This window comes from Epinephelus moara, chromosome 6 (assembly GCF_006386435.1).
Source record: "Epinephelus moara isolate mb chromosome 6, YSFRI_EMoa_1.0, whole genome shotgun sequence".
Lineage (NCBI taxonomy): Eukaryota > Metazoa > Chordata > Actinopteri > Perciformes > Serranidae > Epinephelus > Epinephelus moara.
The window spans coordinates 30409050-30422691 of NC_065511.1; the positions used below are offsets into that span (position 1 = coordinate 30409050).

General features: G+C 43.4%; 1 protein-coding gene across 2 annotated transcripts in view; it reads right to left on the reverse strand.

Moving 5' to 3' along the window:
* ephb6 (eph receptor B6) overlaps positions 1 to 13642 on the reverse strand; it is a 60087-nt gene that overhangs the window by 30245 nt on the left and 16200 nt on the right. For both annotated transcript variants that reach the window (XM_050047341.1, XM_050047339.1), the window contains exons 2-4: positions 13490 to 13554; positions 2980 to 3252; positions 71 to 240 (exon numbers count right to left, since the gene is read on the reverse strand). In XM_050047341.1, the coding sequence (XP_049903298.1) occupies positions 71 to 240; positions 2980 to 3252; positions 13490 to 13554 (508 nt within the window). The remainder of the gene's footprint in view (positions 1 to 70; positions 241 to 2979; positions 3253 to 13489; positions 13555 to 13642) is intronic.

A 13642-nucleotide genomic window follows, 5' to 3' on the forward strand; every position in this document is an offset into this window, starting at 1 on the left:
TAGATGGGGGACATTCAGACCCTTGGGAGGGGTGATGTTAGTAAAACATGAGCAATACAGCGATGATTACCCGTTGCGTGTGAGTGGGGAAAAGCTGCGTGTCTTGATGTTGATTCGGCTGTATCTGTTGGGTTGGTACTGGTGAGGTGAGCTGGGCTCCACCTTGGAGAAACTCTTATCAGCTGCGATGGTGTCGATCTTCACCCAGCCCTCCCTGGTCTCCTTCTCTCCGCTGGATGGCTGCGGGGAGGAAGGAGCAGAGTGGACAGCAGATGGTGGAGGGAAAGATAATTAGTGGTAAAGACAAAACAAAATAGCATCATGAGAATGTGTGGTTGACAGGAAGGAAGCAAGTAAGAGGGACATTATGGGCGTTAAAATGAGCTGGTTGATAGATGGATCAGGACTGGAAATATACAGCGTGTTAAAGAAGGAAAATGACAAATGAGAGACAAGCTCAGAATTTTGCTGTATAGTTCCCAGACACATGTTCGATATGAAGTGGTTTAGTGAGAAGAGCAAACGCTGACTTGGATGTATGCAGGCCCCAGTGGGAGTTCGTGCTCAAGTCCCTGTGAAGACTTTCAGTGCTGCAGTGCTTCCTGACTCTTCTGCGACTCTCCTCCGATTCCTCATCAGGCTTTGATTTGCATTTTTAAAAAGCATCTCACTTCCCTCAGGAGAAATGCATTCATCTATACAAATGCTGCGTCCCTCCCACTGAGACTGAGACTGCACATGATGGAGCTCAGGCAAATCAAACTCGGTAGCTCGAAATGTCAAAAAGAAAAACCCCAAACAAAAACTAAACTAAATGCATGAATAAATAAAACATCTCTGGACAGTCGGTGTCAGTCACTAACAAAAACCTGCTTGAGGTGCAGAGAGCTTCCTGCAATGAGTGTAAAACGGTCACTGTCATATATTTTATGCCTTCAATGTATAATTAGTGGGACTGAAGTGACATTTCCGGCGACCACAGTGGCACATTTTAGCATTTTGTAAACCGCAGTCCTCCACCAGTATGCGCTTTGCACACAGTGTGGCCTAAAGAGGCCGTCAATCTCAACAGCTTTTCGTGACAAGCCCAACAATAATCAAGATGATTATACAATTACTCCTTGTCATGAGATGATGAGAGGTTTTTCTGTTTTGAGTGTAAAATCAATCAAGATTGCATTTTACTTTGCTTAATGATTATTTTCTGTTGCTTAATGATTCTGTGTGAAGGTCGTCTGCCTCCAGGAGTGACAAAATGTCCAATTCTTCTGTTTGTTTACCGATTCTGTGTCTGTAAGGATGCTGAGCCGAACCATTGAAACTGAAGACATGTCTCAGCTAATTAGGCTTAGGTAATGTGTAGATACAACTGTAGCATCTCAAACTTTCACATAACCACCAAAAATAACAAGTTAAGTTGTTTTGTAAATGTATAAATGCACAACACGTCTCCTACTCTTTCAGGGTGTTTACAGGTATAAGCACGTTAAATTAAGACCTTTTTAATACAACTTTAAATGAAATTTCACACTAAATACACAACAGAAGTGAAAATAAACTCTTTCCAACTCCACAAACATACAGTGATGCCAGTTTAAAATGAGCAGTGAGGTAAAATGTCACTGATGATGCTTTGTGCTTACTGCTCTGCACAGAAAAAAAATAAACTAATAAGCAGGCAAGGTAGCAAGGCCTCAGTTTAATGATGCAGATTCATAGCGTGATCTGAATACAGAGAAGGGGTGAAAACAGGGGCATTGTGTGCACACAGGTGTTGTGTTTCCTGTTAATTACTGGCTGTAGTGTTTCGCTCCTGTTAAAATGATGTTTCCCGTAGCATCAACAGCAGATATTCTTGCAGTGATGTGACTAAAAAAGACCCAACCAATCGGAATTTAAGACAGTTTAATATTTTTAAAGGCCTTTAATTAGTAAATGCTTATTTAAGAAGGTTTAAGACTTTTTAAGGACCCTGGGACGCCCTGTCTTTAACTCGATCATATATAAGGAAGCTTACGTTAGTTTTAGCTAGATCAGCTGGTGTCAGTTACTGGGTGTCCAATTTTCTAACACTTAATCTCTATGTAAGTTTCTTTGTGTGTTGCTACGCATTTTAATTAAGGGGGGCATGTTCTTAATGGCACCACGATGGTGCAGTGGTTAACTTTGTCGCCTGACAGCAAGAGGGTTCCTGGTTTAAACCCAGGGAGGAAGGTCAAAGCCGGATTGGGGGAGCCCTTTTGTCCTCCCACAATCCAAAGACGTGGGTTAATTGGTGCCCGTAGGTGTGAATGTGAGCGTGAATCGTCGTCTGTCTCTGTGTGTCAGCCCTGCGATAGTCTGGCAACCTGTCCAGGGTGTACCCCGCCTGGGATAGACTCCAGCCCCCCTGCAACCCCTAACAGGATAAGCAGTTACAGAGGATGAATGAGGTGAATGAATGATTCTTAATTTAGTAACATTACTATAGCTTGGCTTCATGTGATCTAACAAAGAGCTAATTTAATGTCTGCAGGACTGCTGGACTGTCCCAGCTGGATGCTGCATGTTCACCAATAGATAAAATTGTAATTTAGGTGCTGATTTTTCCCTCCAGCTGTGTTGCACAGGGACCAGTTTTAGTCTCCCCTGCTGATAGGGGACGACATTTGACTGGTGAAGTAAATAGCTAGGAATGAGGGTCTGTTGGTGTTCAGTATTCTGGATTCAAACTGGGACGGGTGTTGTGCAGAAAGAAAGTAGAAAAATGGCTAGACAAGTAAAACTAACGAGGGCTTGTGCATAACTTTTCTTTCATGCCACATTGTCCTGACCCAATTTCTTCCTGGGAATCTGATCAAAATATAATGATTACAAGTGTAACTTGCTCACAATAACAATGTGAACAAAAGGATGTTTTGTATTTACATATTATGTAAATGCAAAACTCTGGTGATTGCATGCTAATGATGCACATCCAGTGTTGTTCTTCTGCCTCACCTCGGCTGCCCAGGTCCTCTCCAGCTCCCTCTGAGAGTCGGCCTGTTTGTAGTACAGGGTGAGCGTCTCCCGGCAGGTGGGTGACGGTGATCGCAGGCTGGCGCAGTCACGCACCGAGAAACGCAGCGTGACAAACACCCGTGGAGCAGAGTGGCGGTACAGGAAGGGCGTAGCCAACCAGTTGTCTTGCTGACGGGGATTTTGGTTGACATTACAGACCTCGAAGGTTCGTATGAGCTTCCCCCGGTCGTCCAGGACACTGACCTCATCCCACTGAGGGAGACAAAAACAATATCATGAGCTTGTGTAAACTCAACTTTGTGTAAGAGTAACATGATCTTCAGCAGGGAGCTCCAGAGTCAGCCTGTGTAAACTGTAAAAAACCCTGGTGTGTTTATGGTTTGTCCACAGTCATGAATCTTCTTTATATTTTCAAAGCAGGTTTACATATCACAAGGTAAATATTGAGCATATTGCTGGTGTTGCTGACATGTGGGTCCCGTCCTTTACTAACATCACACACTGTTGTTTGACATCTTCATCCTTAGAGAGATAGAGTGTTTGATTTCACACACTCACCCAAACACAGACAGACACTAATATTGAATCCACAAGTGAATCCCTGTTCTTTTACTCTCAACAATGATATAGGTCATCTCTGTGTCCTAGTTATCCACAATAGACTTTCCACTGTCTAATTAGGTAATCAATGATTATAAAACCAGTAGTTAATTAAACAACTTGAGCCATTTGCTTCGAGCATGTTTCAAGTGTTGCAGACAAAACTGAAATGATCGAGAGATAGTTAATTTCTGCCAAAAAGAAAACATGTGTTCTCACTGCTGCTGGCCCATTCTGATAAGCTTGGTAATGCGCCCCACCCCAATACAGTGGAGGTGAAAGGAATTTTGTTAGTGGTGCAAGAGTCTACAACCATGCTAGCAGCTCTTTATGGCTTTGCTTGGAGTTCAATGCTCATGTCAGCATGCCTTCTCCAACTCCTCAATTGCAGCAGCTTGGTCAGTGGCCCTACACTTTAAATTATGCTGCTCTTAGTAACCCTCTAGCATCAGTTTTCGACATGTCAGTTTCTATTTATTACATGCATACAGTGTCTTTTCAAAATATACTTCCATGTCCACTGGAAATGTACAGTTTCTGCCTGTTGCCAAGTGGCAACCTCTGGGGCTGAAAAATGAAGCCGATGCAGAAGTGCCAAAATTTGCTGTTCCTCTAGTGGCCACTTCAGGCTGGTTCTAGAAATTAGTCAGTCCTCATAGACCCACATGTTAAAATGCCCAACTCGACAGCAGCACAAGTTTGCAGCCTAGTACAAAAATGGCTTTGTTCTCTCTAGCTAATTTCCCCCTCCATGACAACTGTACAGAGGCAAATTTTTTTAAATAATTCAACTCACTTTTATTAAGGCTTATATGTTACGCATAATTAAGGGCAAGCTGCTTGAATGAGAGGTTGTCTGCGAGGCGTCACCACATTCAGATCCACCCCTCGTTCCTCCACAGCTTCACCCTTTTGTCCAAATATGGTCACTGCTGGCTCCCAAACCCAAGATGGTGATGGCCACAAATGCCGAACTCTACTAACTACGTCCATTATTTATACAGCCTATACTTATAACATGTATGTCCTTTCAAAATAAGCTACTTAGTTTGGTTTAGGAAAAAAACATGGTTTGGGTTAAAATGGCATTGAGTTTTAGTTTCACACAGGAGACACCAGCGGTCTTTAAGGCTAAAGTCCTGTGTATGTTCGACCCACCCTAACCCCTGCCTATGCACACTTTTGCACTCTCTATATGACGTCAGTTGCTCTGAGCGTTAAATATTGCCGTGAAGGGTTGATACTTGAAAGATTGATGCATCTCATATAGACACCCAAAGCCGCAGACGCAGACGCAGACGCAGACGCAGACGCAGACGCAGAGGGGCATGACAAAGTGTCGGTATTTAACGAATGAGAATAGGTTGGACAGTGGTAACGTTTTGATACTTGCTGACACTGTTTACCATGTGGTGGCACAGTGGTGCAGTGGTTACAATGTTGCCTCACAGCAAGAGGGTTCCACACCCCAGGTGAGGAAGTCCTTCTGTGTGGAGTTTGCATGTTCTCGCTGTGTCACCATGGGTTTTCTCCGGGCTCCTCCCACAGCCCAAAGACATGCAGGTTAATTGATGACTCTAAATTGGCCGTAGGTGTGAATGAGTACGTGAATGGTTGTCTGTCTCTATGTGTCAGCCCTGTGATAGTCTGGTGACCTGTCCAGGGTGAACCCGCCTCTCGCCAAGGGTTAGCTGTCATAGCCTCCAGCCCCCCTGCGACCCCTAACAGGATAAGCGGTTAGAGAAAATGAATGAATGAATGAATGAACGTTTACCATGTTCACAGTCTTAATTTAGGAGCTAACATGCTAACATTTTCATTTAACAATAAACAAAAGGACTGACTAAAATTTTAACCCGATGATGTTACTAAATGAACAGTTAAGGTAGTACTAAGTTCTTTAAAATCATCCTGAGGGGAACATGAGCGTCTGCACCAAATTTCATGGCAATCCATCAAATAGTTAAATACTTCAGCCTGGACCAAAGTGGTGGACTGACTGCCTGGCAGATCGACAGTACCATTGTTAGTGCTGACAGAATTTCAACATCAAGCTGTGTTTTCAAAAAATGTGTCCTTATTTCTCTTGATAATACACAAACAGAATGTTGATGGTTTCTTCTTCACAACAAAGTACTGCTAATGTAACTGTTTACAATGCGCTCGGTGGGTTATCCGGAGCAACAAGGACGCCTCTGAAAAGACATGTTGATGTTGAATTTCTTAAATGTGTTCTTCAAAGCTTTGAACGTAACAAACAAAATGCCACTCACCTCCTTTGTGTTAGGAATGAGATGGACATGTAAAAGAAAAGTTTTTCAAAACTCAAATGAATGCCAAATAAAACCAAAAGTCTTTGCTAGACACGACAAAATGTGAAAAAGAAAGTTCACACAGCAAAACAGACATAAACTAAAAGATGATGGAGGCATTTTCCGGTTTAATATGTCACAGTAATATAATAATGCATTATAATAACAATAATTTACAATGTGACATGTGGTTAGTTTTTCTCTTGCACTGGTCTTGCGTCTCCATGTGTATCACTGTTCACATGTGACAGGTGGTGGACACTTGTGTGTCTGACTTGTGGCAGCTGTTGTGCAATAAAACGAGCAGATTTTGTCGTATTTTCAGGAATCTGAATACTCGTAGACGCACAAATGGATTTGGACGTGAATTCTGTGGCTTCATGGAGAAAAAAAAAAATGAGCGGTGCAGAGACACGGCTTTGAATGAGACTCTGTCAGATCAGTCAAAATGTAAATGTAGGCGAGGGGTTTAGTTTCACCAATTATACAGTACGGTGCCTCCAAGGATGAAAAGGCTCTGCTTTAAGCCTGTGTAGCCCTAAGTGACAAGCAGGGCCCTTTCTGTTGTAACACAGAGGAATTATGCATTAGGCCTCATCATCATTATTCTCCATGCAACAATGGCAAGAGGACAAAAGGTCCTGACACTCTATCAGGGCGCTTTTGGCGTGTGTGTGTGTTTCTGTGTTTGTGCGTGTCAGTGTATCTCTGCATGCTCATGTCTCTTTCTCTGTGTGGTTCTGACAGCCAGTATGAAACAAAAACCTTTGTAGCATCACACATGAGAGAGTGCATTCATATTTGGTCCAATTGGAATAATGATAAGATCAGTGAGCAGATAGAAAGAGTCTGAGGCACTGTCACTCTAATGGAGTGAGAGGACAGATTTCTCTCTCCTGGGCTGTGATTCACTCTCTGTCAGACGTGGGGATGAGGGGAATCGGATGGAGGGAACAACAGAGAGCACATGGTGGGATGAGGGGATGCAGATCGGGAGGGGGGGTTGGGGGGGAACAGTAAACAGAACATGTATTTGTGTGAGGTGGCTGAAGCTAAAGCCTGACCATGTGGCAAAAGGCAGAGACTTCCAGGTGGAGAGAGCAGCCGCTGGTATCTGTGTGTGGCATTCAGTGTGTGCAGTTTGCTTCTGTACCTTTGTGAAAAAAAAGCATTTGTTTTCTGACCGCAAACCCCCCACGTCTCCCCTCCCTTCTAGATTTTCTCATATTCTCCCTCCCTTATGAAGAAAGAAAGAAGAAAAAAAAAACGGGGCTGAGTCGGGAGGAGGGGTGGATGAAGCGTTGGAAAGAAAGGAAAAAAAAAAATAGGGACGACTCATCTTCGTGATTTAATTTGAACCGAAATGCCAGAGAGCCACGCAATCTCTCCGGTGACAGAAGACTGGGAGGGGCAAGGCCTCGGACACGCACACACACACACACACACACTAACACGTAGAAGCAGAGAAAGGCAAGCACAGACACCCCGAGACATATGCGTGTGCGCACACACACAACGGAGGAGTAGTGTGTGAAAACAAGGAAGGGAAAAGAGACTACAGAAGAAGAAGTCGAGAGTCTGCTGGTATGACACTGAGGGGAAATAAGGGGCAGAGTGGAGATTGAGTTGGGGGGATAAAAGGGAGAATATGAAGCAGAGACCCAGTGGCTCTGGGACTGTGAAGGGCAAAGGGAAGAAAGATTAAAAGAGGGAGAGAGAGGCAGAGACAAAGAAGCAGAGGGGCTGCCTGTCGGTACTTTAAAAGAGTGGAGAGACAGCAAGAAGAAGCAGGAGGAGAGCGCAGTAAAGAATATCCACTGGGCCTCGAGCAAAGGGAAAGATGGGATGTGAAGAGAAAAGAGAGGAAAGGGTTAAAAAAAAAAGAACACACACACACACACACACACACACACACACACACACACACACACACACACACNAAGAACACACACACACACACACACACACACACACACACACACACACACACACACTCTCTCTCTCCCCCTCTCTTGGTCTGTCTTTCTACTTCTCTCAGCTTGACGCCCCGGGTCAAATAACCATATCTCCATCTCAGAAGCACTTTTCATCCAGGGACCATAAAGAAAAAAAAAAAGCTCATGCAAATGCTTGACTTGCTCATGCACTCACACACACACACACTGACTCCCTCACACACTCAAATGGATGGCCTCCTGTTAGCAGCTGCCATCATGGTTCACGAATTCCTAACATGATGCCCTAATTAATCAAACATGTACGATTATGGAGGCCAGACTGGGGTGATAATGGCAGCACGTAAAACTAAACTTAAGCGTAAGGTGAGATAAAAGGCTCGATGTGGGTGCGTATGCTCGCCAGATGTTGGTTAGAAACTACTGTGTTTTTAGTTGGTGCTTTCTGAGCTTCTGGTGGTGGCTGGTTGTAAATGTCAGCTCACTTGGTTGCCAAAACTGTCATGGATACATCTAGCTGTAAAGAGGACCTATTATACTAATTTTCAGGCTCATATTTGTATTTAAGGTTTCTACTAGAACATGTTTACGTGCTTTAAAGGTCAAAATATACTTTATTTTCCTCATACTGTCTGTGCTGCTTCCCTGATATCTATAGGTAGTGTGTTCCATATCTTTGGGGTGTAACTGGCAAAGGCTGCATCCCAGATCTTCTTGTGGCTGTTGACAGGAACCTCCAACAAACCAGCAGCAGATGATTGCAGTGTTCATGAAGACAAACAGTTAACAAGGGGGTTTTTGGGGGGCTTTGCTAAGAACCTGGGTCCACATCGCGTTCCCAGTGCATGCTGCCACCTAGAGTAAAAGTGCCACGCCCAGTGTCTTTTTTCAGAGCACTCCGGCTTTTTTGTGCGGCAATTTCGAGTGTGTGTCGTTTAAAATCTCTGAACTTTTCAGAGAGGCGCTGGTGATGTCACTGCCACTGCTTTAGCTAAGCTACTGTCACAACACTGACGGACAGTAACTGTTGCTCCTAAGTGTTGTGCTTTTATCACTGCACTGTTGTAAGCTTGTTGTTAACTGTGCAATCAACGTAAGTGCTACAGTATATCGTAGGCCAACTGGACTTGCTTGCGTTTATTGAAGATGTTTCCAAGAGGCTTCTTCAGTTCTCCTCAGAAGCTTCTTGGATGAGAGGCGAAACGTTTTCAAGAAACGCAAGCAAGTCCAGTTGGCCTACGATATAGCACTTACGATTACCATGACCTGGATGACTGAGAATCTCCACCGACAAAATGTGCAGTCAACCCTCAATGTCAATGTCAAGATATTACTATTATGGACACAAAACCCTGATGCAGCACGTCATAGAACGCTGGGATGAAGTGCTCTCCATTGCCCCGCCATCACTTTTCTGCCAAAGAAAAATTCTATGTGAACACAGGCCCTAACAGGTCTTCCGTATCTCAGCATCTCTGAAGCATCATTGCAATCAGGGAATGACTGTAACAGAGTAAAGCTGCACTTTATACTGTGAAAAATCACAAACGAAAGCTTCTAAACACAACCGACATCTTCCAGCAGGAATATGATCCGAAATCGGGGAGCAACTAAGATTATGTGTTGTCATGTAGCTTCATATGTATGCTATATAATGTGAACACTTGCAGTAGCTTGAAACTGTTTTAAGACTCAGTAGGAAATAGGGATGCACCGAATATTCGGTAACCGAATATATTCGGCCGAATATTGCAAAAAAACACACATTCGTTATTCGGTGGAATAAGTTAAAAGCAAGGCCGAATAATAGCGGCGCGGTTTTGATAACACAATCAAACAGTATGCCGTGACAGGCAGATTAAAATGTCAGCAGTGTGGCGATCCATCCGTCACCGCACGCATTTGCGACTAAAAATAGTTTTGAGCGAGCAAAATAGGCTTAAATCATTCAGCACGCTGTGCGAGCAGCCTACAGATTTCAACCACCAGCAGAAACGAAAGGTGAATCCCATCGGTTGTGGGTTGAACGGGGGTCACAGACACAGATAGTAATGTATTCCTGTCAAATACGGCGGCCATCGGCTTACCGGCGATGGGGAAGTTGGCTCCCATAATATCCTCTTCTTGGCGTGTGGACTGCCCAGAAGTACCTGAACAGCCGAGCCAGCCGAACACAGGTATGTGACGTGTCAGAGGAGAAACGAGCCGTTCACGGTCCACAAACCTCACCACACTTTAGGGACTGTTCTTTACTTATGAAGGGGAGGAGGGCAGCTGGTTGATTCTTATTTTATTTATTTATTTTATTTTGGTCCCCCCTATGTTAATCACTAATTGATGCTGTTTTTGAAGTATGAATAAGTCAATAAGTAATTTATTCCATTGAAATATCATTGATGTATTATAGAAAAGTGATTTATCTTTTTATAAATGACAAAAGGCACATCTGCCTCATTTTCGCTGTGATATCGTGATACTACTCAGAACAATGATATTTTCATTGGTATCGTATAGTGGGATCCAATTTTGGTACCGTGACAACACTAATCTGGAGGGGGTTCATCTGCAAAAACTAATGAAAAACTAAACAACGATATTCGGTACTCTGTACTCGGTATTCGGCCAAGCGTTTAATATTATTTGGCTTCGGCTTCGGCCACAAATTTTCATTTCGGTGCATCCCTAGTAGGAAACCTGAGGTTTCTGCTCACAGAGCTTACTTCTACATAAATGTACCTAATTATTTGAAACTCTGGCCACATTTAATATGAACATCCTTTACTGTTGCACTATACAGAACACACAAAATACGGAAAGGCATAATAGGCCCCCTTTAAGCTAGTTATTCTCATTTTCATTTCATGCACTGTATGATTCTCTAAAATTATACATCAGATGTTCTGCACATATTGTCCATGTATGGATGGAGTCTAAGAATAATGTTGTTCTGTACTGGCAAAGTAATTGGGCACAGGAATTTCCTCCACAGCAACAAGAACAAGCGCTGTCCTCCACTTTCTCACATGTACTTTGACTGATTATCTCAAAGATGATGACAATGAAGACGATGTGTGTGTGTAATTATGAGCCATATTAGAACTGAGCCACAATCACTCACAGATGAATGGATTTAACTGACCCGGGAGTTGACCCTATCACAGTCACGCAAGCACACACACATGGGCTCAGACGTATAACCCCCCCCAACCCTCACACACACACACATATTTACACAGCTCAAGGCGATGCGACAGCCTTAAATAAAAAGCAGCTCAAGAATGAGAGATCTATGGTTCAATCACTGCCATCTCATCACAGATGAACACACACAGCGCAGACTAATAGAAAAAAAAGCATTTTAGCCCTCAAGGATGTCTTGAAGGGAAGGTGAGACTTTGCTCGTTCTCAGACTGTGTGTGCCATAGGCTCCACTGATCAATGTCAGATGGCAGACAAGATAATATCCCTGACCTTAACCCATAACATTTACATCCTTATTCGTAATCTTCACTATGAGATCTGTGACATTCTGCATACTGTGAGTGTACGCAGCGGTGAGATGTCTGCAGCTAAAAGTATTGGAATGGGTTTAGTGGAAGGCTGCTGTTTATTTGAATCATTGCAATCAATTCAGCCTTGGAAAGTGTGCCAGCACGCAAAATGGATAATACAGAGCTCATGTTTGATTTCGATGTGTGAATGTCAGTGCAAACTCTATTATAAACAGACCTCAAGAGCTTGGACGTGTGTGAGCCTAATCAAAAACAGCAGGGTAAAGAGATCTTTAGGCACGGTAAATGTGTTATATTATGGATATATCATGTGTATGTTTTATTATCAATCATTGGGGTTAATTATGATTGAGCGAGAAGCACAGAAGTATTCTTCATCGACAAGTCTTTTGTTCTGAATATGCACATGTATAATTAAATAATAGGAAGAAGAACAATAGACTTGGAAAGTCTTGTCGAAACAGCCAGTAAGATTTCAGCATGGAGTCAGGGCAAGCTTATTTATACCAGGCAGATCTTTAGAGGAGTTAATGGTATGTTGGAGTGCCAGGACCATCCACTCCTGGATGAGTTTAAGCTTGTGCCCTCCGGATGTCGTTTTAGGGCACCAAGAGATTCCACGTCTCCTCCATCCCAAAAGCTATTTACATGCTTAATAGCAAATAGCACGCTGTGTTCCTTGCACTTTCTTTGCACATTTGCACTTTGCACTCTTGTGCACATGTTGCCTGCTTCGTATGGTATTTCTTTGCTTTAGCTCTGTTTATTTATGATGGTCCTTTGTACGTTCTTTTTAACTGAACCCTGGCTGCAAAACAAATTTCCCCCCAGTGGGAACAATAAAGATAACCTTGAACTTTATTCATTCATTCACTCATTTCCGTAACCGCTTATCCTGTTGGAGGTCGCAGAGGAGCTGGAGCCTATCCCAGCTGACATTGGGCGAGAGGTGGGGTACACCCTGTACAGGTCACCAGACTATCACAGGGCTGACACATAGAGACAGACAACTATTCATGCTCACATTCACACCTACGGGCAGTTTAGAGTCACCAATTAACCTGCACGTCTTTGGACTGTGGGAGGAAGCCAGAGTACCCAAACAAGGGAACTGCCCATTGGTCCGACAGCCTATTGGTCCAACATCCCATTGTTCTGACCATATTAAACCCATTGTTCCGAAGTCCCGTTGTTCTGAAATCATCATGATGCCCTGTGGTTAAGGTCTGGTTAGGTTTAGGCACAAAAACCACTTGGTTAGGGTTAGGAAAAGATCATGGTGTGGGTTAAAATGAAAAAGAAAGTGACAAACACATAAGCTGTGAGCCTGCTTCGCCTCAAGCCTTTCACAGCTGACCCAGAGCCGGTCGCGGCGCACCATCAAGGTAGAAATACGCCCGCCGGGAGCCGTTCAGCACCGCGGACCGTCGGACCAATGGGCTGTCAGACCAATGACATGGACCCCCCAAACAAAACCCACGCTGACATGGGGAGAGCATGCAAACTCCGCACAGAAGAGCTACCCCAGCCTGGGTTTGAACCAGGAGCCAGCTTGCTGTGACACTTTAAATCTTAACGAAATCTCCACCAAAACTTCCACCAAAATAATTTTAAAATTACGCTAATGATTGGTAATTACTTTGGAAATCGATTCATTGTTAAACATTTGATGGTTCCAGCTTCTTTAATTTTAAACTTGCTCCTTTACTGTCTAATGTTAAAGTAAATTGAATATTTTTAGCTTTTGAAACATTTATCAGACAAAAAAAAAGATATTACAATGTGTCAGTTGGCTCCAGGCAATGGTGATGAACATTTCTCACAGTTTTCTGACGTCTTTTAGACCAAACACTCATTCGATTTATCAAGAAAATAATCAACAGGTTGTGTTGATACCATCTGTTACCTAAAAGGACCGTGTGCAGTCTTTGTTTAATCTCTCGTTAGAGTTTTACCTCGAAGCCCAACAAACCATGTGATTATAACCTTAGACTGAAAACATAACCATGTGTAACATGTGTGCAACACATTCGATTGCCCCCCCAACATGACTGCTTTAATGCTCTGACAGCTGGAGAGCACATCAAGATGAAGTGAGGTCCGTGCTTACCCCCGTGTCAGGATAGGTGGTCCAGCCCAGCTCTGAGGTAGACTCTGTTGTGTCCAGCAGCATCACTGGTGGTTAAGAAAGCAAAGACAAAGACAAGGTGTGAGAAAACACATCAAACAAGATATACAGCTTTCAGTTTATTGCCATTGATTG